The 27028-nt window shown below is 39.3% G+C and overlaps 1 protein-coding gene across 3 annotated transcripts in view; it reads left to right on the top strand.

Moving 5' to 3' along the window:
* Positions 1 to 14638: 14638 nt before the first annotated feature.
* ENPP5 (ectonucleotide pyrophosphatase/phosphodiesterase family member 5) overlaps positions 14639 to 27028 on the top strand; it is a 33811-nt gene continuing 21421 nt past the window's right edge. The window contains exons 1-4 of one of the 3 annotated variants that reach the window (XM_033095437.1): positions 14639 to 14696; positions 16976 to 17839; positions 19761 to 19937; positions 23510 to 26184. In XM_033095437.1, coding sequence (XP_032951328.1) covers positions 17011 to 17839; positions 19761 to 19937; positions 23510 to 23937 — 1434 coding nt within the window. In that variant the 5' untranslated portion in view covers positions 14639 to 14696; positions 16976 to 17010 and the 3' untranslated portion in view covers positions 23938 to 26184. Of the gene's footprint in view, positions 14836 to 16975; positions 17840 to 19760; positions 19938 to 23509; positions 26185 to 27028 lie in introns of those variants that run through there. The other 2 variants (XM_033095434.1, XM_033095441.1) reach the window with 2 other exon arrangements.

The following is a 27028-nucleotide window of genomic DNA, read 5'->3' as shown; positions in this document are numbered from 1 at the left end:
TTCACTAGATTGTATGGCTTGACAAAAGAAAATGTATCTTGCTCTTTTGTTTATTAGTTTTTTGCCATAAGTAGTAACTCCAACTTAAACATGTACCAGTGGGACAGTGAGATTTTGAAATTCATTCCCACAGTATTGCTAAGTTGAGAACTAATCATTTCAAGAAAGAAAAAAAGAAAGAAATCCAACTGTAAATAGACTTAAAAGAAATGCCAGAGTGGTGGCTTGAAGATGCAAACTAATGAATTGCTTTAAAATTACTGTTGTGCTATTAGCATCAGAAGTTAGATTGGAGACAGGATACTGTTCAAAGTGTATACTTTAGAGCCAAACTTCCTAGGTTCAAATCCCAGCTCTGACAAATCCTAGCTGGGTACACTCGGCAAGTTGTTGAATATCTCTGGGTCAGTGTCCTGATATCCAACATGGGGAATAACAATAGTGCCCATTTCACTGGGCCATCGTGAGAACTAAAGAAATTAATAGGAGGAAGCTGATTAAGTGGTTGATACAGATTTTCTATCATTATTGAATCAATGAGGAGCTTCCTCCAGTGGGGATTTTGTCAAATCCCATTGCAAGTGATGTTTTCTGGGTCCTCAAATGCTCTCAATGTGAAGGAGGAACGGAATGCAGTCACGGGATCACATCCAGTCTCTCTGGAAATTCCCCATGGCCCCTTACCGAGTTTATGTTGCAGTTGTACGTTTCTTTACAACAGGCATGTTCATAGTCTGCCCAAGAGCTGAAGCAGTAAAGAAAGTATACGACATGTAACACGTATATTATAATATACATATAGTATAGGATAGTAGCAATCCACTCTTCCCCACATCATGTTCAATTCTAATACCCGCATTCATCTTTGCCAGTCTCTTCACTTCTTGTCAGATAATATCCATGGAGTTTCCTATATTTTATTAAGCCAGTGACTGCCCTGATTCAGTCATCATTTTCTGTGTGAGCATTACTTCCCTCCTGATTTCATGTCTACCTTCCTCCAGGCATAGATTCCTTCCCTTTCTAACTCTGATGTGATGAACATTAGACAGTGAATCTAAGGTACAGGACCTCGAATTTCTCAGGAAAATTGTGAACAAATGAATAGAAGATAGGAGAATCCTGAGATAAGTTTGGTCCTGCTTATTTTGTTTTCCTTCCCATTTTAATATAGAGGAAGATACTTCATCATTTGAGTATAAACAGTGCTCCTAACAGAGTTACAGAGCCATTATCTAGAATGCAAGAAGATTCATCTAACATCATTTATAAAAAAGAAATTTTGATGGCCAGCTCTGGGGTACTAAACACATCAGGATGTTCTACCTGATAACGCTAAGATCCCACAGAGGAAATTAAATGTTATAAAATGCCTTTAATCGTGGAAGTTGTCAAAATTGTTCTTCACAGAAGGCACAGCAGCTTGGGCATCACTTAGGGAAAAAGAAGAACACATAAAAGGTATAGTACAGGGTCAGAGCTCTGGTAGGACTTTTAGAAGTGATGTGTGTCTCCAGCGCTGAACTGTTCTGAGAGAGAGAGAGAGGGAGAGAGAGAGAGAGAGAGAGAGAGAGAGAGAGAGAGAGAGAGAGAGAGAGAGAGAGATAAAGATTTTGTTTGGCCTGTCCCTCTACTAGAAAAGGGGTTATTACACAAATCAAGGAAATTCTCAAAAGGATATTCTTTGCTTCAAATTTTGGCAGTCTGTCTGTCCTCGTTTTCTTCACCTGCTTTGCCAGGAGCTCATATTTTGGAGCATCATCCTAGGTGGTCCATAGGGCACAGCTGGTGGGAGAATGGTGGAAAAATGGAATTGCCTGGTAATAAAGCCACTGGAAAAGGGAGATGGTAAGGTCAGTGTTGGTGTGTCAAATGTGCCACTTGTGTGCCTTACACAGAGAACTGGGGTGATTAGGGGAATATGCCCTCCCAGATACCATAAAAGACTTCTAAAATTTAGGCAAGGGATCGTTGGAAAACCAGGAAAATAAATACTATAAATATCAATATCCTCCTACGAGTATATATGAGGTTAGACAATTAAGTTTGTCAAAAAGTGCTACATCCCTCGTTGCTGAATATCACTACGGTCACCTTCGAAGCTACAGTCACCTTGGGAAGCTATGCACTGATGACAGTGCCTAGTCCACCCTTCAAAGCAATTTGGGAACTCTTTTTCTGGAATGGCCATCAGAGCTGTCGTCGTTTTACCTTTGATGTCCTGAGTGTCATCAAAATGCCTTCCTTTCAATATATCCTTCATCTTCAGGTGAAGAAAGGAGTCATTGGGGGCCAGATCAGGTGAGTAGGGAGGGTGTTCCAATACAGTTATTTGTTTACTGGCTAAAAACTCCCTCACAGACAGTGACGTGTGAGCTGGTGTGTTGTCGTGATGCAAGAAACATGAATTGTTGGTGAAAAGTTCAGATCGTCTAACTTTTTCATGCAGACTTTTCAGCACTTCCAAATAGTAAACTTGGTTAATTGTTTGTCCACTAGGTACAAGTTCATAATGAATAATCCCTCTAATATCATAAAAGGTTAGCAACATAGTTGCAACAAGTTTGTGAACTTAATTGTCAGATCTCATATACAGTTTTATATCCTGCTTTTCTCTTTTAACACTTTATCATAAGAATTTCCCCTTATTATTAAGTATTCTTTGAAAATGTGCATTTTTAATGGCTGACTAGGGGCCATGATATGAAAAAGTTAAAATGTTCTTAATCATTTCTATTTGTGAGACACTTACGTTGTTTCTCATTGAGGAGTATTAGTAATAAGACTTTGGAATATTGTCATATCAAAATCTTTGTCTCCATCTCTGACAGAATAAGTTCTAAAAAGTAAAATTGCTAGGTCAGACTTTATATGCTTTCCTAAAATTACTTAATTATCACAACAAGCATTACTGGCCAAAAAAAAAAAAAAAAAATGATACTGGAAAAAACATAACTGGCTCTTGATAAGCCTACAATTCACCAGGCAGCAGCATAAATATTCGATGGAAATAGAGCAGCCAACGAAGTTTAGAATGCCATGGGTAGCAGTCAATATGATTTGCAGAGGGATCGAAGAGTGTAGGCCATTCTGATGAGTCAGTTCAGTGTAAATAAATTAAGAGAGTTTCTGCTGCTTTAGGTTTATCACCCTGGCAAGTCCCCTAGTCCCTCTAAACCTGTTTGCTCATTTGAAAATTGGGGATGTTTACCACATTCATGTGTTGGAATACTTAATATTGTTAACTTCAATATTCTCCTTAAATTGATCTAAATATTTAACATAATCCCAATTACAACCTAGACCTGCATTTTTATAGAAATGGACAAGCCAATCTTAAAATTTATATGAAAAGGCAAAGGACATAGATTAGCCAAAGCAATCTTGAAAAAGAACAATGTTGGAGGACTCGCGTTACTTCAAGATGCACCATAAAGCTTTGGAAGTCAAGTCAGTGTTGTTTTGGCAGAAGGAGAGACAGATAGAAAAATGGGCCAGAATAGAGAGTCCAGAAATAGACCCATGCTTATAAGGTGGATTGTTTTGACAAAGGAACCAAAGAAATTCAAAGACAAATGAAATGCTTTTCAACAAATGGTGCTGGAACAACTGGCTAGCCACATGAAAAAACAACAACAAAAAACTTGGATCCCTATTTCACTCCATACACAAAAAATGATTCTACATGGTACAAAGATCTATGAATAGACGTTTAACAACCTTGAAGTATAGTTTATAGAAGAAAGCATCAGCCCACAGGCCCAGACCATCTCCTGTCCTTAAATGCATCAAGATTGACTTAGTCTAGGCGAGGGCCTGGCCTTTGGTCCTTCCCCACACCTTATTAATATACTTACAGAGAAACCTAAATTCAAAGTTCAAAATCATCATGTCTCTAAGGAGTACAATTACCTCAAACTCAAAAGAAGGACAGACATCTTTAAGCTGTTCCATCTGAAGTAAAAGTATTGAGGTAGATCAAGCATTTTATGTAAACATACCGTATTTTGCTGTGTACAATGCATTTCCATGTATAATGCATACCCACGTTTTTGGTACAAACTTCCAGGGAAAAAGAACTTTCATTTTAATTTTTTAATTCAATTTTTTATTTGTTTACATTTAGGTACTTGTTTTTTGTATTATAAAGGAATTTTAGTATTTAGTTTTTAACATATTATGGTGCAAGAAATTTTATGTAACAAATAATTACAAAACACAAGAACAGATACAAGGTATAACAAATTTAATGTACCAGTAACAAATTTACAATATTTTCACATCACAGAAGGGCAAGAACTCTTCATCATTGTTAGTTTGTTGTAAGTTCAACAAAACTCATTATCGTATTCCAGGGCATTATTTTGCATACGGATATCGTTACTGATTTCTAGAGTTACACTTTTAACTCATAAGCATAAATAAAAGAATTAAAAACATTTATATAGATGCAAAATTAGTATTACCCACATATAATGTGCATTATATATGGCAAAATACTGTAATATTCTTTATATTTGCTTTATACATGGCAAAATACTGTAATATTCTTTATATTTGCTTTATACATGGCAAAATTTGCTGTATACATGGCAAAGTACGGTACCATTCTTAAAGAGATAAAGCATGATATAAGCCAGATGAACAATAAGAAATCATTAAAAATGACAATATATGAAGCATAATAGCTGAAAAAAATTACACAAAAAATGGAACAAAGAACAGGATAGAAACAGATAAAGAATGAATTAGTGAATTGGAAAATGAGACATGAAGGAAATCTCTCAGCAATCAGAAGGACAAAGAAATAGAAAATAGAAAAGCTAAGCATACTGCTGCTTGGCCCTATTATATAGTACCAACCCTTCCCCATGAAGAGAATTACGGTCAATTATCCCGCCATTACTATGACTCCCTTCTCATCCACTGGCATGAAAGCCCAAAGTGGCCAGGTGGTAGACACAGATTCAAATTCACAGAGCCCTATCTTTGTCTGCTGGTGTAGATAGATTCCTTCCTGGGAACTAGGGCCTGTAACTTACCAGAGCCTGAAGTTATGGGATAGAAAGAACAAATTCCACAAATGGGTCGCTGGGAGCAGTGGTATAGGGACCGCTCCTACTTCCATACCTTGGTTCCCAGACATGTGCATTCCAACTGTTGGGGATATAGCACCATATATTGCCCTTTTTTTTAGTGCATATTCTCCAAAATGGAGTATTAAACTCTAACCCTTAGGGTGTGTTCTTTGCTGCACCATACAACTAGACCAGCTGCCTCTGGCCAATGGAATTCATGGTGAAACCAGTGAATCCTGATGTGGGGACAGAGTCCCAGAGAGCAGTTTCCAGGCTTTCGGCCTCACGTGGAAAGGTGCTGGCTCGGGTAGTAGATAGCCATCAGCTGTGACCAGTTAGCCATTAGTCACTAATATAACTGCCGTGACTACGCTAGGCGGTTGGTTGGTTGGCAGAGAAGTGGATGGTGGATTGTGGATCATGTGGATCCTACTTCCTGTGTGTGTCTCGCCCGGTCACCAGCGAGACTGGGGTGGAGGAAGACCTTCTTGTTGGGGTACTGGCGGATGTTTGCTCCCTGTGTCTCCAACCCAGCCGCCAGCGAGAATATAGTGGTATGACTCCCCTATCTATGGCTCCATTGGTGTTCCTTTTTGTCCTCACCATATCCTGCGTTCTTGTGTAGGGAGTAGGACCACAGATCCCACAGGACCTCCTGCGTGATATCTGGTATTATTGTTATACCTCCTTTGCAGTAAAATCAATCCTTTGTCTGAAGAAATGTTGTAGGATACCATATTGTTAGATTAGGCATTCCAATGCCTTTTGATAGAGATATTACAGTAGTACCTTGGTTTTTGAACGTCTCCATTGACGAACATTTCGGTTTACGAACGCTGCAAACCCAGAAGTAAATGCTTCGGTTTTCCAACACGCCTTGGAAGTCGAACATGTCATGTGGCTTCCGCTGAGTGCAAGATCCTGAGGCCTAGCTCTCGGCTGTTTTCCAATGTTTCAGAACTCGAAAGGTCTTCTGGAATGGACTATGTTCGAAAACCAAGGTACCACTGTAGATATAAATTTCAGTAAAGACAAATTACTGCTCTTTTCTTCAAATGAGAGCTTACCGTCAGTATCTGATGCTGATTCAGGAGTGGCTAGATAAGCCTTGGTGAGCTGAATCCCACTCAATTAGGTGCCATCACGCTTCCATCTTTGCCACCATGAATGTTCATGGGCCCATTGCACTAGTACTGAAATGACCGAGAAGAAGGGTTGGCTGACATTCGTAGGCTTAGTCATCCCATCCCCCAGATGGTTGAGATCCCCTTCTGTAAGAGGAGCTTTGTGGACAAGAGATGGAAAAATCTGCATGCGTGGTGCCCACACCCGTAGGTCCCACGTATCTCTTTCCCTCATGGCCTTATCCTCACACTTCCAGTCTTGGTCCTTCCAGGGCCCTGTTAAATTAGCCAAGTCATTCACCATTATTCTGTTTCCATAATGAAAGCAACTTCTCCTTCTACACAAAATAGAACTATCAAGTGTGCTGCTCAAAGCTCTGCCCATCTTATATAGAGATCTGACAAGTGATGAAGAAGATTATGGGAGGTAGCCTAAAAACCTCCCTAGACACTCTTTGGAACCATCACTGTTCCACTCTAAAGCCACTGCTTCACAGCAGTCATTAGTAGTGAAATTCCTTAAAAGAAAAGAACCCATAGCAGTTTAAGGGGAAGTGAGAATGCAGTGAGCACTTACGTTAGCATTTAGGCACTGGGAAAATAATACCTCTCCAAAAAAAAAAAAAAAATGGTCTAAACCCCTGAGAACTTGAAAAAGTATCAATTTAGAGTTTGATTAAGTACAACTTTGTATTGTTTATGATGCTTTCATGTACTTTTGTGTCATCTCTCTAATTCGCATTTTCATCCCTTTCGAGGCAGGAGTGTATCTTCTGCCTCCCTGTGTTCAACTCCCCCAACACCCATCTCAGGGCTAGGATCACAGCAGCTACTCACGTTAGTAGTTTTAAATTGACTGATCGATCCAGACTTATGCCATCCTGGGGCTCTTTATTTTCAATTCTGCCATGATTACTTTGCCATCATCATTGATGCCCACGCTTCCTCCTGTAAACTCGCCATCAAGGTTTTCAAACCCCTACTCTTTCTACCTTTTATTTCAATATACAGTGGCCATGCTTAACCCAATGTCACTTCAGTTCTAAGGAGGGCCCTTCTCTGGATGACCGTGCCAGTCCCATTTGCTCACCTCTCGCCGTGTCTGTGTGTTGGCTGTTGAAAGAAGAGATTGTGAGACCTCCCCATCTCTGCATCACCTGATAAGGGAACTGAGTTATTCAACGGCTGGCAAAATACCAAATCCTCCTTTCATGGATGTAGTACTGGGCTCAGGCACTCTGCCTCTGTGCTCTCCACCCCTCAGACTCACGCCATTGAGGACCTCCAGGCTGAGAAGTACAACCAGAATCTCCAGCTGTGGTATGAAATCCACAGACCCCTTTTCAGAAAATACATGAGCTTGGTTCATACAGAGCTAAGGTCTGGTCTGTCTGAGGATCAAATCTATCCCCAGAATGTCTCTCTTATATCTACACTTTGGGATCTTTGTGAACTGAATTAACAGCCTGGTTCTTCCACTTAGTAGTTGTGTGATCTTAAATGAGTTACTTATTCTCTCTGAGATCTACTTTCCTGAGCTGGCATAGGAAAAGACCCATTTGTATTGCACCAGGCTGTGTGTTGCTTGGCACAGGACCTGGTATCTGGTTGCCGCTAAACAATAAGCGTTGTTAGTATAATTATACTAATATTGTTATTTACTCTATTTCATGCCCACTTCCCGTCCAATGCAGGTGACCCTTATTCTAGCTTTATAATTGTCCTTTTGGAACTATCTCTTCAATGCTCTTTCTACTCCTACATACACTGCCTAGTGATTTGTTCTATTTTTCAGTGAAACTACAGTACCCATTCTGGAAAGTTTGAAAATGCCCTTCCTACTTTTCCCCTTGCTTTGCAGACTATAACTTTTTCTATTAATAAAAACGTACAAACTTGCAGCGTATGACAACGAGGTGACCTCCATAAAGGACGGGAAATTATACATGCATTTATACTGATATGCTTATTTCTTCTGATTCACAAGGCTAAGATTTGATGACAGGTTCATATTCTAAAACCGGGTGGCACTGAAAACACAGGACATGATGACACGTGCCACACAATGTACTAGGAATAGACCAACACATGTTACCAAAAAAGAAAACAAGAAAACAAGAAAACAAAAGCATACCAATTCTCAATGTGCATTACAGAAAAAGCCAAAGTTCTTTAAGTTTTTCAGTAAAAAAGTCAAAAGAACGGGTGAGCCTGGCCTATGGCATGAGAACTGGCAATTCCTGCCAAATTGAGTTAAAGAAGTAATGTTGACATCAAAATCAATTAAACATTGACATTAATTCACTGTCAACGTGCTGGACCACTAAGCCACCTGGCACCACTGGCGATTCAAAATGATCTCCACTGCTCTAGTCGCAATGTGCCCTTCCTCAAAAACCTTCCACTGCCCGTCCCACCACTGCCCACATAGACGACTCCCAATGCCCAGCCCCGTTTTTGATGCCCTCCACTACGTCTCTATTCACTACTCCCAACTGGATCTTGGACCCCATGCTTTCGCCGACAGCCATCTCACTCAGTTCCATCTACTCTGTTGAAATCCCACCCATCTTTTAAGGCCGTGCTTCCATACTAGCCTTTCCACGATCCACTCTCTCTGCCTACTACTGCCGTGAAATCCCAATGTCTTCTTCAGTCAGACCTAGTTTCTCAGTCCGATGTTTTTCTGTATCCCTTTCGTTTGTTTCTCTCCTGTGGGAAGTATTATATTTTGCCCTGAATTCAAATGTTTAGCTCAACAAGGTCGGACCATTAAGTTTGTGAATTCATCCTAGAAAAAGTGCTGCATACCTAGGCTCATAGCAAGGGGTGGGGGGATGACGTCCTTTGTGGAATCAGACAGCAGGTGACAACAGGTGTGGATGAATAAAGATGAAAGCGACTTCAAGAATGGCAAAGCTCTCAAGGATTTTACATCAGTACATTCACGAGATGTTGATTTTTTCACGAATTTCAACATTTCCTATGAAGTTTTTAGACCAAAGGCTATTTTAAAAAATTAAGGAAAAACTTGGAGTGCCTTTGAAGGCAAGTGTCCTCTTTGTCATGTATAACCTTGTGGCTCCCTTCAGTGATCCACTGCTTAATGACTGTCAAAGAACAGAGCTGAGTTTAAGCAACTTACAACAGATGTTGGCTTTGGATCTGTTCTCTTTACTTCCTTTCTCTGTTTTCATTTTCCTCTAGGGTACCCAGTCTACTTAGTCACCTCTCAAAAGAAAATGCCCAACTGACTGAAAATGCCCAACCATCTCTCTCCCCAACAAATTCTGCTACTCTGAGTGAATCATATAGACTAAGTCACACACACATGTGAGTAAAAGGCCAATGGAGGTGGATCTGTCATCACTCTGCAAGAAACGCCTTAAGGTAAAGAGCTGAATTTCCAAATTATGAAATTGCAGCCATCCAGGAGTGGAGTGAGGAATACCCACCCATTATTTTCCCCAGCCTCCATGCCAAGAAAGCCATAAAGACATAAAGCAATTGTTACCTGCTTGGCTCATGCATAAAGTGTAATATTTACCAAAGAAGCCAGTGCACCCTCACACAACGTAATAGTTGCAAAGGATGTTTAGATTTACATTTATAGTGGGAAATCTGTCTTTTTGATCTGGGAGTAGGACCATATTTTTTTTAGGTCCTCCCACACTCGTAGTAAATTTTCAGAATTACAATATTCATGATAAGCAAATACTTTTCAAAATAAATGGTGACGTTAAACTAAGTACTCTGAAGCTTCTAAGGCATACATGTTCTTTACAAAGAACTGAGAATGTGGTTTTGGCCCAGTGTTTCCACCCCATATACCACAAATGCATGGGCAGTATTGTACTTGGCTTCTTCTGAGAATATGTCTTTCAAAGTAGGCCTTGAACCAGATACCAAAAGACAACTGTCCCTTCTGCCTGCACTAGCACATCCTAGACTGATCTAGTTATTCAACAAATGGCATTCAGCTCTAGCTTAGAAAGTAATTGTTTCTCTGCTATGTAGTTTCCAGACTTCACTTACGAGGTGAAAGAGCATGAAAACCAGCAGAGGGTCTGTCCTGCAGACTGAACAAATATGCTCTGCTATACACAGCAAATTGACTAGTAGAAGTCAAACACCACTAAGCCTCATTCATGAACTTTGGGGAGAAATGATCACACAGTAGGGCTTATTTTTTGTTGCTGTTGTTAATTGAGGTATATAATTTACAAATGGTACATTTGAATATTTTCAGGTGTATAGTTCTCTACGTTTGACAAACTTACACGGTCATGTAATCACCATCACAATCAAAATTCCCTCACCTCAGAAAGTTCCTTGTGCCCCATTGTAGCCAATCTCCTCCCTTCCGCCCCAGCCCTTGGAAACCATCGACTGATTTCTGTCCCACCATTTTGCCTTTTCTAGGATGTCATGCAAATGGCATCATACAGTACGTAGCCGTTTTTATCTGGCTTCTCTCACTTAGCAAAATCCTTCTGAGACGTGTCCAGGTCGTTGCCTGTATCAGTACTCAATTCCTTCTTATTGCTGTATAGTGTTCCATTTATGGATAGACCACAATTTATCTATTCACAGTCACAGGACATTAGCTTTTAATGATTATGAATAACACTGCTACTAAAATTTGCTTAGACCTTTTTGAAAGGATATCTTCTTCATTTCTCTTGGCTAAATACCTAGGAATGGAATTTCTGGGTTGTATGGTAAATGCATATTTAGCTTTATAAGAAACTTCCAGACTGTCTTCCAAATTGGCTATTCCATTCCCACCAGTAATGCATGATAGTTGCTGTTGCTATACATTCTTGTCAGCACTAGATGTTATCGGTTCCTTTGATTTGAGCCATTTTAATAATAATTAATGAACGTTTGGTCTAGGCTGGGCTATAAAACGGAAGCTTCTATTGGCTACGTGTACTGAATTGACTACAATAGTGTCCTTCTAACATTCACATTCACCTGGAACCTCAGAATGTGACCGCATTTGGAAATAGGATCTTTACTGATGATTTAGGTAAGTTTAGATGAGGTCTTACTGGATTAAAGTGGACCTTAATTCCAGTGACTGATAGAAGGCTCCGTGAAGACACAGAGACAGAGAGGAGAACATGTGACAATGGAGGCAATGATTAGAGCTATGTTACAATAAGCCAAGGAACACCAGAAACTACCAGAAGCTAGAAGAGACGGGAAGCATTCTTCTTTAGAGCCTCTGGAGGGAGTGTGGCCCTGCCCACACTGGCTTCTCTCACTTAGCAAAATGCTTTTGATTACACAACTGTGTAACTTTGCCAAACTTAGGGAGCTATACACTTGAAAATATTTAAATTTACCATTTTTAAATTATATACCTCAACTAACAACAGTAACAAAAAAATAAGCCCTGCTGTGTGATCATTTCTCCCCAAAGTTCATGAATTAGGCCTAGTAGTGTTTGACTTCTACTAGTCAGTTTTCTGTGTATAGCAGAGCATATTCGTTCAGTCTGCAGGACAGACCCGTGGGGCCCCTGCTCTGCTGGTTTTCATGCTCTTTCACCTTGTAAAGTGAAGTCTGGAATCTTGATTTTAGATTTCTAGCCTCCAAAACTGTAAGGGGATCAATTTCTCTTGTGGTACAAGTAAGTCACCCAGTTTGTGGTAATTTGTTATAGTAGCCCTAGGAAAATAATGCACTCCGAATACAATTTACAAAATATAATAATACAAAGAAGTTTATAAGGTTATATTTGACTTATATAAAGCTTTCAGAGGATAAAAGTATAATTGTGTGAAAATATAGTTCTAATTAGTACCAATATTTCATTAGAAGCCTAAATTACTAATAGACATAAACATACTTGGACTAAGTCTTTGAATAATCTATAATTCACCTTTGTACTCATTGGGCTGAACTTCTGCTAATGAGTCCAAATCAGTGAAAACATACTATTTATCAAGAATTAAGGTCAGTACAGTACCAGAGTCCCATTGGTTCCTAACCCATGGCTTTTGAATATGTGAGACCCACATTTTGCTGAATGTTCTATAAAGGATGAAGAAATAGACTTTCTTTTAATTTAGTCATTTGTGCAACCTTACAGATTTTTTAAATTGCAAAATCATGTGTTCATTTTTCCTACCATGGGGTATAGACCAGTTTTGAAAACAAAACTTCTGTGGCAGAGCCAGTCTTGGCTTTTTCATAAAGAATAGATCAAATTTCAGTTTTAGCACAAACTGCATCCAACTCATCGAGAAGAAAATAATCCAGTCTTCAAACCCCTATCAGATTTCCTTAAGGAGGCAGAGGGAATCCCATCTCCACCCCAAAATCCATGAAAAAAGTTGATACTTCTGTCACTCCATTATTCATAAAAATATTACTAGCTCAATGATAACTATATTAATTCAATAATATAAAATAAAGGAATAGCTACAGTCAATATCAGGTTGTGGTTTCTACCTCCATAATTTTGTTGAGTAGTTATTGCAGTTGGACAGAATTGAGGCAACAGACCTGACAGGAGGGCTGTCACAGATGTGTAAGCAGGATTCCATGTTTTTACAATCATTTCTCTATCTATACAATTTAAGCGCCATTTTCTTCCCATTTAATAAGCCTCCCAGTTGAACACTAGATATCATTATATGGAGATCTGGGAAGTGTGCCTGGCACTCACTGAGGCGTTCATGAGTTGTTTTCCCAGTTTGTGTTGTGGTTAACAGCTGTACCATGCCTAGTTCACAGAGGTAGCTGGAGAATACAATTGTGCCTTCCATAAAGGCAGGGTGTCATCTGAACAGAGTCCAGCAATGTTCAATGACCCACATAAACGGCCCGTTTTCCCCTACCTCTGCTCTCTAATCAGCATAAGCTGTTCTTTGAGTGTTTGGGGAGGACACAGGATTGGCCTATTTGGGGGGAACAAGGACTTATAATATTAGACTACCCGTTCCAAGTTTGGGCAATTTCAAAGGACAGGGCTTTGGAGACTTGGAACATCCTGTACAACTGCACTGTCACCGGGTCAGGCTAAACACAGAAATCAGTCTCCCTTTTAATCCCCATCCCACGTGTAGAAAACCATAAATTCAAGTTACTACAAATAAAAGGCCCCCAGAAAGTGCCCCCGTGCCCTTTGGGATGATATGACACAATCAGAAGGGAACAATTGGGGTAGGGACTGTCCCCTCTATGAGAAATTGAGAGAGAGGAAATACCATGACCAAAATGTTTGTCTTGTTTAATTAAATATCAACAGGAATGTCTATGCATTTTACAGCTCCAGTATACCAGACAGGGAACATAAACTCCAGACCGAGCCAAAGCCACAGTTTTAGACTCTGTTTTATGGGCTAATTATATGTTAAAACTTGTGACAACCAAGCAGATATCACTGCCCATTGCAGAGTGGTCAGAATTAGTCCCAAGAATTGTGTAGATGTACAAAATCTTTCAGGGGAGCTCCAAGTCAGTACTATAATATATGGTAATTATAGTTGACATCAAATTGGCAAACTGCACCCCCCACCACACTCCCGCCAACCTAAAAATACCATTGATTACAAAAATACTTGAAAAAATTAATTCTCTACAGTAAGGGAACAGAAGAAACAGGGCCAAAGAAGACTTTCTGAAAGAGAAATCAAACCTGAAGTTCAAAGCATTGCAGGATAGTATTTGGAAACAAAGCTAGAAACAAAGTCTGCAGCCTAGATGCAACTATCAGAGTAGCTGTTCAGCCTCTTTCCCTGTGCAAATTAACCTAATCCTGAAACTGACTTGGTTTAATTTATTTATTTATTCTCACGTGCCACACTATTGCAGATCCCTGAGACCGTATATTGCAAAGACCTGGACAATAAACATTGGGGTTGGGAGCTGACTAAATTAAATCTTTTTAAATTATTTTTTTGTGTGAGGTAAAGCAGGTACCAACACCAACTAATAAAGAAAAAGAATTAAAGAAAATTTCATCGTCGTATCGACATCCTGCGGTGTTCCTTAGAACAAAGTCACCAATTTGTGATAAGAAAAAACACAAACAAAAAACTTGAGAGACCAGGGAATAAAAGTAGCTTTTAACAAAAACTGAGTATTAGAGCACACAGACCACTGGGATAGCGTGTTATAATCTCTCTGCGTCTCGGATTTCAGCACTGCCCGTCTAGAAAAGGCTCACTGCGGAAAGGTTTGGTGACTAGGCAGAGAGAGGAGATTCGCGAGCACCTAGCATCAGGTGTCTTTGACTCCTTTCCCCTCCTGCCTCCCTGCTGGGTCCGCGCCGGCCCTTTGCTCACGTGGGATGCTGCCGCCTCCATCCTCCAAACCCAGGCAGCGGCCGCCCCGCTTCCCCTGATTGACGGGCGGTGCGGCGACTCCCAGGAGCACGCCATCAGTAACGATCTCTACTGTAGCCAATAAGAGCCAAGAGGCGGGGCCTGCGGTGGGGAGGCGGTGCTGGTCAGGTGCTCTGCGCCGAGGTTGCGTGCAGGTGAGCGGCTGCGGGTTCAAGGGGCGCCGGTCGCTCTCGCCAGCTCCCCGCTATAGCCCCTGGCTTGCGGAGGGATCCCCCTCCAGATTCTCCTTCCCATCGCCCCCATCCAGTGCGGTCTGACCGGATTGCTGCGAAGGTAAGAGTCCAGGGGAGTGGGCGACTTGCCTCCAGCGGACATACACGGCTCCTGTGGGCTCCTGCAAACTACCCCCCAGTTCCACTGCGCGCGCGTACACACACTCCACATTGAGGCCTCTGCCGACCTCGGTGGGCGTACCCTAGCCTCGAACCTTCTGCTTGAGCTGGGTTGGAATGCCTGTGGAGAAGATGGGGCGATGCATCACCCTTTTCTGACGTCTGTTCGCACTACACACACACACCTCCTCCTGCTCCACTTTCCCTCTTCTTCGCGTTTCTTGGCGCCTCTTCCCTCCAGATTTCCAAGGCTGTCGGGGGGGAAGGGTTGGAGGAGGAATTGGGAAGCAGCCCACTGAATTTTGGACCCAGAGCTAGGAATTCCGCAGCGTTTTTTGTGTATGAAAAAGAAAAATTCATCCTACCCCCATCTCTCTGTTTATTGCTTTATGACATCGATGTGATATTGTTGGTTCTGCTTAGCAAACATCCCTAAGCTTTAGACAACACTTAGCCTTTGTTTGTTTTCCTTTGTCCCAGGAAATCAGTTCTTACCACAGTACCTGAATGAATTTACTTGGAGGAAAATCAGGTGTTTCACGTAGTTGATTTTTTTTTTTAGCCTTAAATTATGTTTGTTTCATATTAGCCTTCCTTTTGTTGGGAAGATGAAGGAGATGGGACAAAGAGGAAGGAACCACCATGCTCATCCTCATAAGTTAACAAATATATTTGCAGTTCCCTTTTGGAACTGATGTTTAGTGTTCCTTCCAGAATTGGAAGCATTATTGCCATTTGAGAAATAGTTTTTAAATTTAAATTTGAACTATTGTCTGGAGACCAGTACCGAAAACAACTTCTGTTTAAGTAATGTTCTATGTGTGGTCAAATCATGATTTAAAAACAAACAAAACCTAATTATTGCATCATCTGAAAGCAAAGCCAGCATGCCAAGCAGTTTTTATTTACCTATAGCTATAATAGCAAGGCAAGGTGGTCTATTTTTGAGATTTAAAAATGTCCTCAGCATCTTCAAATGAGGAAGATATCAAAAGCTGAATTCCTGAGATTTCTTGGCACAAAGTACAGTTAATTCCAAGTTTTGGTGGGCTTATAAATACCTTCATGCAAGAATGGACAGGAAAAGGAGAAAACAAAAGACCCTTGCTAGATTTGCAAGCTCCATGAGAACTGAAAACATTTACATATGTATTTATCCATGTTGCCTTTCATTAGTTTCTTGAATAGAATAAAAACTTTTTATAAATATATGCAGATTAAAAAAAAAAAAGAAAAAGAAAAACAGGTAACCTTGTTACAAAGAGATTATTTAACCTGGGAAATGTCTTTTCTACATATATCACTGATAAGATTAAATGTTACCAATTTTGACATTAAGAAGGTCAACATCAACTTCCAAAATTATGTTTCTCTTTCTTCTTAGTTCAGAATCTAATTGTTTAGAGAAGATGCTCTAAACAATTAGATTCCATTTATCATTAATCAAATCATGTGATTTGATTAATGATAAATGGATGGAGATCACTTCAAGAAACCAAGTTCCTCTATTTTCTCCTCTCTAGTAACATCTCTAACCATAATTCTAACCATAATGAACCAAACATAAACCTTGCTTTGAAAAATAGAGGTATATATATCATATATCATATATATATGTGTGTGTGTATATATATATATATATAGGCGTTATTATTTGATTTGCTAATAGTACTTCCTTGTTGCTAGGTTCCTATAGTTGGTTTAACCACAATGAGAAATATGTTCACAGGTATTTGACTGTCAGAAGTCTGGGTCAACCTAAACTTTTTTTCTGAAATGCCGTATGTCAATTATATTTTTTAAATGATATTTGGGAACTTATTTATATAATTCCTTTAAGGAATATTTTGATTTTTGATAAATTCTTGGAAAGTAAAACAGTTTCTAATGCAACTAAACTTCTTAGCTTTGTTATACAGGTGGCCCCAGGTCTGTTGTTTAAGATGAAGGTCTACAATATAATCCTTCCAGGCTGTGATTTATGGTATAATTGGGATTACTAAGCACCATCACTTTCAGTTTTGGGTAAAGTATACAAAGCAAAATTACTGCTATTAACTTCTCTATGTTTTTTTATACAGATCATCTTACACTAAACTGATCAAGTACTTTGAAAATGACTTCAAAACTCCTCTGGGTGGCTTTCATACTTGCTGCATTAACACTGTCAATTACATTTTCTCTCCAACCAGACCAGCAAAAGGTTCTTCTAATTTCATTTGATGGATTCCGTTGGGATTACTTATATAGAGTTCCAACACCCCATTTTCATTATGTTATGAAATACGGTGTTCATGTGAAACAAGTTACTAATATTTTTATTACGAAGACGTACCCTAACCATTATACTTTGGTAACCGGCCTCTTTGCAGAGAATCATGGGATTGTCGCAAATGACATGTTTGATCCGATTCTGAACAAATCTTTCTCCTTGGATAACATGAATATTTATGATTCTGAGTTTTGGGAAGAAGCAACTCCAATATGGATCACAAATCAGAGGGCAGGACATACTAGTGGTGCAGCCATGTGGCCCGGAACTGATGTAAAAATACATAAGAGCTTTCCTACTCACTACATGCTTTACAATGAATCCGTTTCGTTTGAAGATAGAGTTGCCAAAATTATTGAATGGTTCACATCAGAAGAGCCCATAAATCTTGGCCTTCTCTATTGGGAAGACCCTGATGACATGGGCCACCATTTGGGACCTGACAGTCCGCTCATGGGGCCTGTCATTTCCGATATCGACAACAAGTTAGGATATCTTATACAAATGCTGAAAAAGGCAAAGCTGTGGGACACTCTGAACCTTATTATCACAAGCGATCATGGAATGACCCAGTGTTCTGAGGAAAGGGTAATAGAACTTGACCAGTATCTGGATAAAGACCACTACGTCCTGATTGACCGATCCCCAGTAGCAGCCATCTTGCCAAAAGAAGGTAAGTCTGACTGAGTGGTGCTCCGAGACTTGGTCTGCGCGTGCCCAGTTCGACTCAGTGGGGAATTTTTGATTCTGTGCCTTTGAAGTATGCTTGCCTGTGTCATGGTAGTGTTCTGGAATTTAACCCTTAGACGCTGAAAAAACAAACAAACTCTTTTGTTGTTGTTGTTGTTGTTGTTGTTGCTGAACTGAATTTGGTTTGTTCTTGGTGAACAAGGAACCAGACATTACACCAAGAGTTGTTGCCACACAAAGCGAAATTTATGTGCAGTACATAAAGAACACGCAAGGAATAATTTCCAAAGCCGTGGCTCCCAGAACTAGGGAGCCTCTATGTTTTTACCCGTCAAATGAATGCATATTCATGGTGGAAATTTTTGTCATAGCCTGTAAGGAGTGGTGTCGGCTTGGCACGTAGCAGTTCATGCGTCACATATTCAGAAAATGGTGCCCAAACTCTTCCCATTAGGTGGGGATTTTACTATTCTAATGAGCTCTTACGTTCGTAATAGATGCCTGAACCAGATTGAACTGGTTCTTTTCTGGCCTCCTTTAGTGGTGTCTGCAGGTGCTTCTCTGGAGGCCCCACCTACTCTCTGAAAAATAGGCTAACAGAATATTGTGTTATTTCCTCAAACCAACCTGACGCTATCACTTGGAGTATTATACTTTTTCACTTTTTCCTAGACTGTTGGAATTGATGCTCTCTATGTATTTATGAGAGTTGGATTTAACCACTTTGGTATCATCGAATATGCGTACAAAATTTGCATGCAATTCTAGTGATTTCTGGGCCCAAAAGCCTTCTATAGATCATTAGTTAGGACCTGCTGACTAGGAAAGCAGTGTAGTGTAGGCAGGAGAAAGCTTGGATTAACCTAAGATTCTTTTTTCTTCTCTATGAGTAGGGGAAGTACTAACAATACCTTGAACTATTTTTAAACCTCTCTAAGCCTCATACCAACCAGGTCACCTACATGTTCCATCTCCAGATCACAATGTAAGTGCACAGCAAGACTCAGGCCTGCTCTTCTGACTTCTATTTTCTCACCTCCTAGGGTCCGTCTAGGTATCAAAGGAGAGAACAGATTCTGAAAAGCTGAATACCTCTCAGCTGAGAGTTCTATCCCTCCCAGAAGGATAGGTTAAGAGGATCGTAGGAAACAGTGAATGTTAAAATACACATGTGTGCCTACACACAAACTTTTCAACAAATTCAATGTAAAATAGCAGGTGTGGTGGTGTTGTTTAAGACAATCACATTAACCCTTCCATTTTCCGTACAAAAATCGGTATGGTGTGGCCTTGTTGGGGTGTGGGAGGCAGGGAGGAACCCCCACCAAACGGGTTTGAAAACAAGAAAAGGAGTGAAAATAGTGTGAGGTTTACTGCATATGAAGTTACAGGGAGACTCTTGCAACACCTCAGGGTGTTAAAGGACATTTCCATTTTACAGTCTGCTTTCCACCCTTTTCCAACCCTCACCTTCCAGTTACCATATTTTCTTATTTAGAGAATCTCTATCTCTGCAAAATAACTAGGAACTTTGTTTTTGTGTGGGTATTGCAGTGCCCTAAACATTTTACCTAGCACCACTAATTAGTGTGTGTGTGTGTGTGTGTAAGTTATTAAAACATCTCAAATTAGACATTTCTGGTGGTATAAAAAATGTTCTCTTAATTCCATGAGGTGAGTTGACTTACAACAGAAGATTCATTATTTCTCAGTTTCCCCCCTCCAGCTTGTTCCCTGTAAGAGGATGGGAGTTGTCAAGTGTCTGGCTGTACTCTGTTCTGTGCAGCTTGCTGGCTTTTTCCCTCAGTGGGGTGTCAGCATTGACTCACTTCTGTTGCCAGTAGTTTCTTTGATTGCAGCAGTGAGTGTCTTCCAAGTGCCCTCCCCTCTACTTTCTCTTTTAGGTAAATTTGATGAAGTCTATGAAGCACTAGCTCATGCTCATCCTAATCTTACTGTTTACAAAAAAGAAGAGATTCCAGAAAGATGGCGTTACAAATACAATAATCGGATTCAACCAATTATAGCGGTGGCTGACGAAGGGTGGTATATTTTACAGAATAAGTCGGATGACTTTCTGTGTGAGTATGTTACAGTATTTCTTCTCATTCTGCATCATTGCTTGCTAACGTGGACATGGTGGACAATACAGCAATTCATTTACCAATTAAATAACTCACTAGTATCATATGTTAATAGCAAAATTAAGATCCTTGGGGCTTTAAAAAGAATTAATCTCTTAGAAGTGAAACATTTACTTTCCTGAAGCCATCAGACCAAAAATATGCAGTGACCTATACTGCTAATTATAACCATTATGTTCCTGAGAAAAACGTAACTGAAATTTATAAATTGAATTATTTTCTGTATCTGGTTTATATTCTGATTTCATAAGAATTTAATCTCTATTTTTATTTGCCGTTGTTTTCTAGTTTTTTGTGGGGGGCCTTCTGGCTGCACCCGCTTTGCATTACACCTTGGAAACATTTCTAAAAAGACGTGGCTATGTCATAGAAAATAATATATCAAGACGTGTTTTCCTAGTGCCTAGTGATATAATTTTGGAGAAGATAATGGAATTTCCATTTAAAATTCAAACATGAAGAATAAGATGCTCACTGCCATCCTTAATGTGCAATTTTATCTTCTTATATAGCTTTTAACAAGTTAGTCAAATGGAAAAGTCATCCACAGGATTTTATTCATCTTTATTGTGTCTGTCATTTGCATATTTGCTCCCAAACTCCCTGCCCTTTCCATACTCTGCTTTGTGTCACCAGTGACTGATCCCTACAGACTAAATTCCCCAGACTCCTTTGCAAACTGATTTCTGGTTAGGTTTGGCCTATAGAAGACCCTAGCTGGAGTGTGGAAGCCAGGAGGAGGGGAGAAACCAGGGTATTTGTCCCCTACTCTCTCTCTCTCTCTGCCTCAATCTGTGTCTCTAACAATGGCTTCATTTCCTCTGTGATCCCAACTCCTTTTGGACTACGTCTTTTTTTTTTTTTAAGGAGGGCACAACTCACAGTGGCCCATGCAGGGATTGAACCGGCAACCTTGGTGTTATTAGCACCACATTCTAACCAACTGAGCTAACCAGCCACCCCTGGACTACGTCTTTCTCTATGGCCTCAGCTCCTACTAAGTAGCCCTGTCTTTGGGCTCTGGTAACACCACTCTTCCTTCTCTCCCTCCAGCCCTAGGGGCTGTAGAAGGTTTCCACTGTTCCTAAACACTGAATAACCTCACCACCCTATGTCTGCTTCTCAGTTCTTCAGCCCCTTTATAACTAGTCCTACATTAAATTCCCTCTACTAGACTCTTTCCTGATTGATTTAGGTAATAACATGTACTACTGATCAGTTCAGTGGACTTTGTTTCTATCCCCTTTCTTGAATGTTGAAGGAACCACATTGTGTCAAACTATCTAGAAATGCTTTTTTTGGGGCATTGGTCCTTGATATATATAAAAAATGTATAAAAATGTACCTTTAGGTAGAATTGGGCTCCTATCATGTTTATTGAGGAAAAGAAAAGCAGTTGCCTAACAGTGGTACTTGTAATGTATACAAGAGTCATAGTGACGGATTATGTGTCATTATATAATTAGTACAGGTACATGGTTTCTGGTTCTTAAAACTGGTTCTACATACAGATACTGATCTGTAAAACAATAGTTAATCACACCTGGGGAACTGTTTTAAGAAGGCCTTGCAAAATAATTTCTTTGGTCGTGAGAATAATTGCCACCTTTATATGTTCAAATTTTCGTGTATTGTGTTATATTAGTGGGGTTGCTCAAAATTTTACGGTTAACATGTTTTTAAGGGCTCTCTTGAAATTTGGTTTGGTGAACTACAATTATGCAATAGATTGGTCACACCTATTTTTGATAGGAAACCTTAACGTTCCCATTTATATTACATTATGTTCATTTATTTAAGAAAATATTGACCACCATGGTCCTCCTCATCCTGAGTTCCACAAGAGATGAAGCCCTGATGTCCAAAAACATTGGTTCTTAAAGTGTGTTCCCTGGACCAACAGCATTCAAAATCACCTGGGAACTTGTGAGAAATGTAAATTCTTTTGCCCAACCCAAACCTACTGAATTAGAACCTGTGAGGGTAGAGGACAGCAGTCTGTGTTTTTTGCATGCCCCACCCCCAAGGAGTCTCAGACTCATTGAACTTTGAGAACCATTGCCCTTAGGCATCCGTTATTAAATGTTGTCTGCTGGATCAAGCATTTATGATAGGGACTGTCACCAAAAACGAAGTCTCCCTACTCATGGGAAAGGTTTTCATTTCATAAGTCCAATGAGTTCATTTCAAACCTGATTTTCAAGTAATCAGTTTGATACGAGAGAATTATCTTTGCCTTCATGACTAAGAGTCTAAGTCCCAACTTCTTCTACAAATGAACATAAACACCATCAATCAATTACAAATTATATAATGGCATCAATCCCAATGTTAATGTTACCAGTTAATTAAAGGGACTAGCACTGTACTCTGTCACATCATTACAAGAGTTCATAAGTCCAGCATTATTTTTACTTGAATAAACTCAAAAGAATCATGGCATTTAGAAAGACTTCTTTAGATGTGTTTGACCAGGCAGATTTGGAATTACTTTGAGGAGATGACTAGCGGTCAGTTCATGACTTTCAGAGAAATTGAGTTAGGATTTTTTTTTAATGTTGTGTTCCCATTGCATATTTCCGTGTAGTAATGTGGGTACTAGAGACTGATTTGCTAGTCATTGTCCTCACCGTCTTTAAAATAAAGCCTGTCAATTTTCATAGGCTGCCGTCTTGTCAGCAGTAGTTCCTTCACTTTTGCACCTTAAGTTCCCTGCCCTTTTCATGCTCTGCTTTGTGTCACTAGTGACTGACCCCTGCAGATTAAAATCCCCAGACTCCTTTGCAAACTGACTTCTGGTTAGGTACTATGCTAGGAACACATGCCTTTGAAACGCAGCTTTTATGATGCAGGAGTTTTCATCCTTTGATTTTGTATCACTGGTTGTGTCCGGAGACTCCTCAAGTTTTCCCTTTATTTGTACCCATGCTAAAGCACACGATGCTAAGTTGGATGGTCATCTGAACCACCAAAGTCAAGATTTTCCCGGCAAGTCCTGACCTTTATTGTTCAGTAGTGGATTGGAGCTGTAACTAGAGGTTTCATTTTTGTGATGTCTTTTTGTTTTTCTTTATTGTTTTTCCCCTTTGGTTAGTAATTATGAATTTACTGCCTTCACAAGAAGAGCACTTTTATCTATAGAGCAATACTTGGAACATAGTAGGCACCTAACAAGTATTTGCTGAATACTAGTTTACCTGCCACCAAAAGATAAATAAATAAATAAAAGTTTTATTTTCCCCTGACTTGGCTCAACTTTGCTCTTTACCCTTCCTTCCCCTAAGGTAGTGTTGGCCTTGGAGAAAGATCTGTGATCATTTGACCTCTCACTTCCTGAAGTGAATTGTGATGTTGACAACAGCAAAGGTTGTTGGTACAAGATTATTTTCTGTTAAAAGTCAAATTGGATAAAATTTGCATTTAACTTGTTCAGACTTTGACAATACAAAGTGATTGCCATTTTAATGCCTTCTGGTTGGTTAACTTATTCATGCATTTTATCTTTCCAGTAGGCAACCATGGGTATGATAATGCATTAGCAGAAATGCATCCAATATTTTTAGCCCACGGTCCTGCCTTCAGAAAGAATTTCACAAAAGAAGCCATGAACTCCACAGATCTGTACCCACTGATCTGCCACCTGCTCAATATTACTGCCATGCCACATAACGGATCACTCAGGAATGTCCAGGGTCTGCTCAGTTCAACAGCTCCAAGAGCGATTCCTTACACGCAGAGCACTACCCACCTCCATGGTAGTGCCAAACCAAGAGAAAATGAGCAAGAGGAGTCGTATGCTTATTTCCTAGGGGTCTCTCTCGGTAGCATTATAGTTATTGTATTTTTTATAATTTTCATTAAACATTTAATTCGCAGTCAAATGCCTACCTTACCAGATATGCAGGCTGAAATAACTCAACCATTATTACAAGCCTAATGATACTTTAAGTGAAGATTGCCTAATTATGGCAGTGTTTAAAGATTTCAAATTCTAGGAAACCACTCTCAGACTTTTGCACAGACTATTAAGCAATTATGTACTGTATAGGCATAGTGTCTCTCTCTCTCTCTCTCTCTCTCTCTCTCTCTCTCTCTCTCTCTCTCTCTCTCTCTCTCTCTCTCTCTCTCTCTCTCTCTCTCTCTTTCTCTCATGCACACACATTGATGGACCAAAATACACATACTTGCAAAAGATTAAAAATGTGGAAGTATGTTTCCATTGTTTTGTCTGGCATTTGGATAGACAAAATACTGCTTTATTTGGACTTGGCACATAAAATATATATATTTAGCCACTTTGCACTATTTAAAGTACCTTGTATATTGCACTTTAAATTAGTCTCTTAATGGGTACTTTTATGTGAAATGCACTTTATTAACAATTATGTCTTATAACTTTGTTGAAAAATATAATTTTTGCACCCATGTCACAGAATACTTGCTATTTGTTTTTCAAACTGAATGAAATTTCTAATCATTACCAAACAATGTAGAAATCTATCTTCTTAAATTGGGAGAGCAAGAAGAAAGTGAAAACTGTTGAAAATCCAATGTGACAACCTTTGTACATTGAATTTTGGAGAGATGCGTTTCTTACAGCAGGATACATCTGCGGGCATTCCTTGTCATATGTCTTTCCAAAGGACATAGGTTTTTATTTTCTTTTCCCAAAAAGGTTCAATTACTGATAGATTCATTCTAAACATATTGTTTCTGTCATAAAATTCATATTGCTATTCCCTAATTGGTCATTTTACTCTGATTTTTATAACACCATGAATATACATTTCTTTCTTCTGTAGTCCAACACTGGCCTGAATTTTAGAGACCAGGCATCATCTTGGCAATATTTTCTCTTACTCTGTAATTATTTGTTTCTTTGCAAACTAAATCACTATTAATCACATTAAAATCAAATTAGATAAAACAATGTTTTCTTTCTGGTAATACGTAGTACCAAGTACAAGCATCTTTTAGATTTGAATGTTTGAAGATCCAGAATTGCAAGAGAGCATAACCTCTATTAGGTATTAATACAGTGTAGGCCATTCAGTCCTTTAAAACAGCTGCATGGATCTTGGGGGAAAAATTAGGCAGGACCATTTTTCAGTGTACCCATCACAGTGCTAAAGGCGGCCTGATAGCAAAAACTAGCAAAATAACTTTTAGAAATAACAAGTGTTGAAACAAGAGGCACTGAAATTATAGCATTGTTTCATGAAATATTTGAATACCTGCTCCCTACATGCTCAGTGGAATCAAAGGTGAATCCAAGTCCACAAATAGACTTTACCTCCTGGGTAGATACTCACCTGCCTGGTCATCTCTGCTTCCATTCCATCCACCAAGAGCTGTGCTTTGGATCTTTTAAGTAGTCGGATTGAAGAGAGGGAGGCATTACCTATGGTTACTTAGAGGAAAGAGGAAGCCCTGGAAAGAACAGCTTTCCTTGAAAACAGAAACTAGTTTATAGACACATGGCCCCTAGAAAATATTGTGATTTCATGTATATGCACTGACTGGCTAATTAGGTAAAATGGTAAATGTATTTTAGGAAGAAAGGATAAATCAGATGTAAAAAATAAAAGTGGCATGATTAAAAATACAATTGAATGTAAGTGCTTCCTACAACAAGGTGGGTGAATTGCTTTTAGAATGATACCAATAAAAAATGTTAGCACCTAGTTCTCATTTCATTATACAACCTCTTCATAGGATAGAATGGAATCACTGGAAATGTTACTGTGGATTAAAAAGCTGAGAAGTTAGACGGTAGGTGGCGAACTCCTGAAAAAGTCTGAACTCTGGATTAGACACTCGAGAATATCTGACCATATTCTGTTGGTCATGTTGGCTTGTTTTGTAGCTATGAACTTTATCTGCCTTCTGGAGATGGCAGTATAACAACGGAAAGAGGAAATTCATCTATTTAAAACCGTTACTATTCAAGTGCTATCTGTACGTTTAAACTAATTGTTTCATTCAATTCATTTCAGATTTTAGAAAGTGCTGTTCCTTAGCAGTAAGAAGAAAGTAAATTCTGTAACTTTGATGAAATCATTAAAATTGTGATATGAAGATTTGATTATTGAATGGTTTCTTTTATTTACAGACACTTATTTTCCTGTAAAATATCAGCAGGAGAGTTTACCTGAAAGAAAATAAAATTTTAAACTTTGCTGGGAAAAATCTAGTCACATCATCCTTTGATAGCTTTTTGTTGTTGTTTTGGTTTTACCTGCATGAATTCAAGGTCACACTTTGTATGCAGTGAACAAAAATTTGCACCTAGAAATAAAATTTAGACTCACTAATCTTACTAATTGTAAATAAGAATTCTAAAAAGGTCAGAGGAATGGAGATTCCCCCTCCCCACCATTTTTGCTCAGTATCCTCTATCATCAATTTTGTACCATTAATCACTTGATAAGATTTTTTCTTATTTAGTATATGTTTTGCAGTTTCTCCCTTTGCTAGCTGCCATTTAAATTTAAAGTTGCTAAAAAGAAATAAATGTAAAATTGCTTTTCAAAATGCTTTCTGACCTCTTAAGGTAAAACTACCCTGTTTTCCCGAAAATGAGACCTAGCCGGACCATCAGCTCTAATGCATCTTTTGGAGCAAAAATTGACCGGGTCTCATTAATTTTTGCTCCAAAAGATGCATTAGAGCTGATGGTTCGGCTAGGTTTTATTTTTGGGGAAACACAGTAGGATCCTATTTCAGTTTCTTATAAGAACCTATTTCTAGAAAATCTAATCAAGATCCTAGCTCTTCTGGTCCCAGGTTTTTTTCCCCAGCTATTTGTTAAGGGTGACAAACTCAAGAAGCTTAGGGCCAGGAGATATCTAAGGGACCATTCAACCTCCTGGTTCAACAAGGGCCCTGGAAAGCTGTGGAATGACTTGCGTGCTGTATGAGCGCCAGCTAGAAGCTGGACCCAGGTATCCTGATCCAGCTAGGGGCTTAGGACTTCAACATGGTGAACTTTGAGGGGACACAATTCACTCCGTAATGTGCAGGGAATG

The sequence above is a fragment of the Rhinolophus ferrumequinum genome, chromosome 3 (genome assembly GCF_004115265.2).
Source record: "Rhinolophus ferrumequinum isolate MPI-CBG mRhiFer1 chromosome 3, mRhiFer1_v1.p, whole genome shotgun sequence".
NCBI classification, from domain to species: domain Eukaryota; kingdom Metazoa; phylum Chordata; class Mammalia; order Chiroptera; family Rhinolophidae; genus Rhinolophus; species Rhinolophus ferrumequinum.
This window is presented reverse-complemented; position numbering and strand designations above follow the sequence as displayed.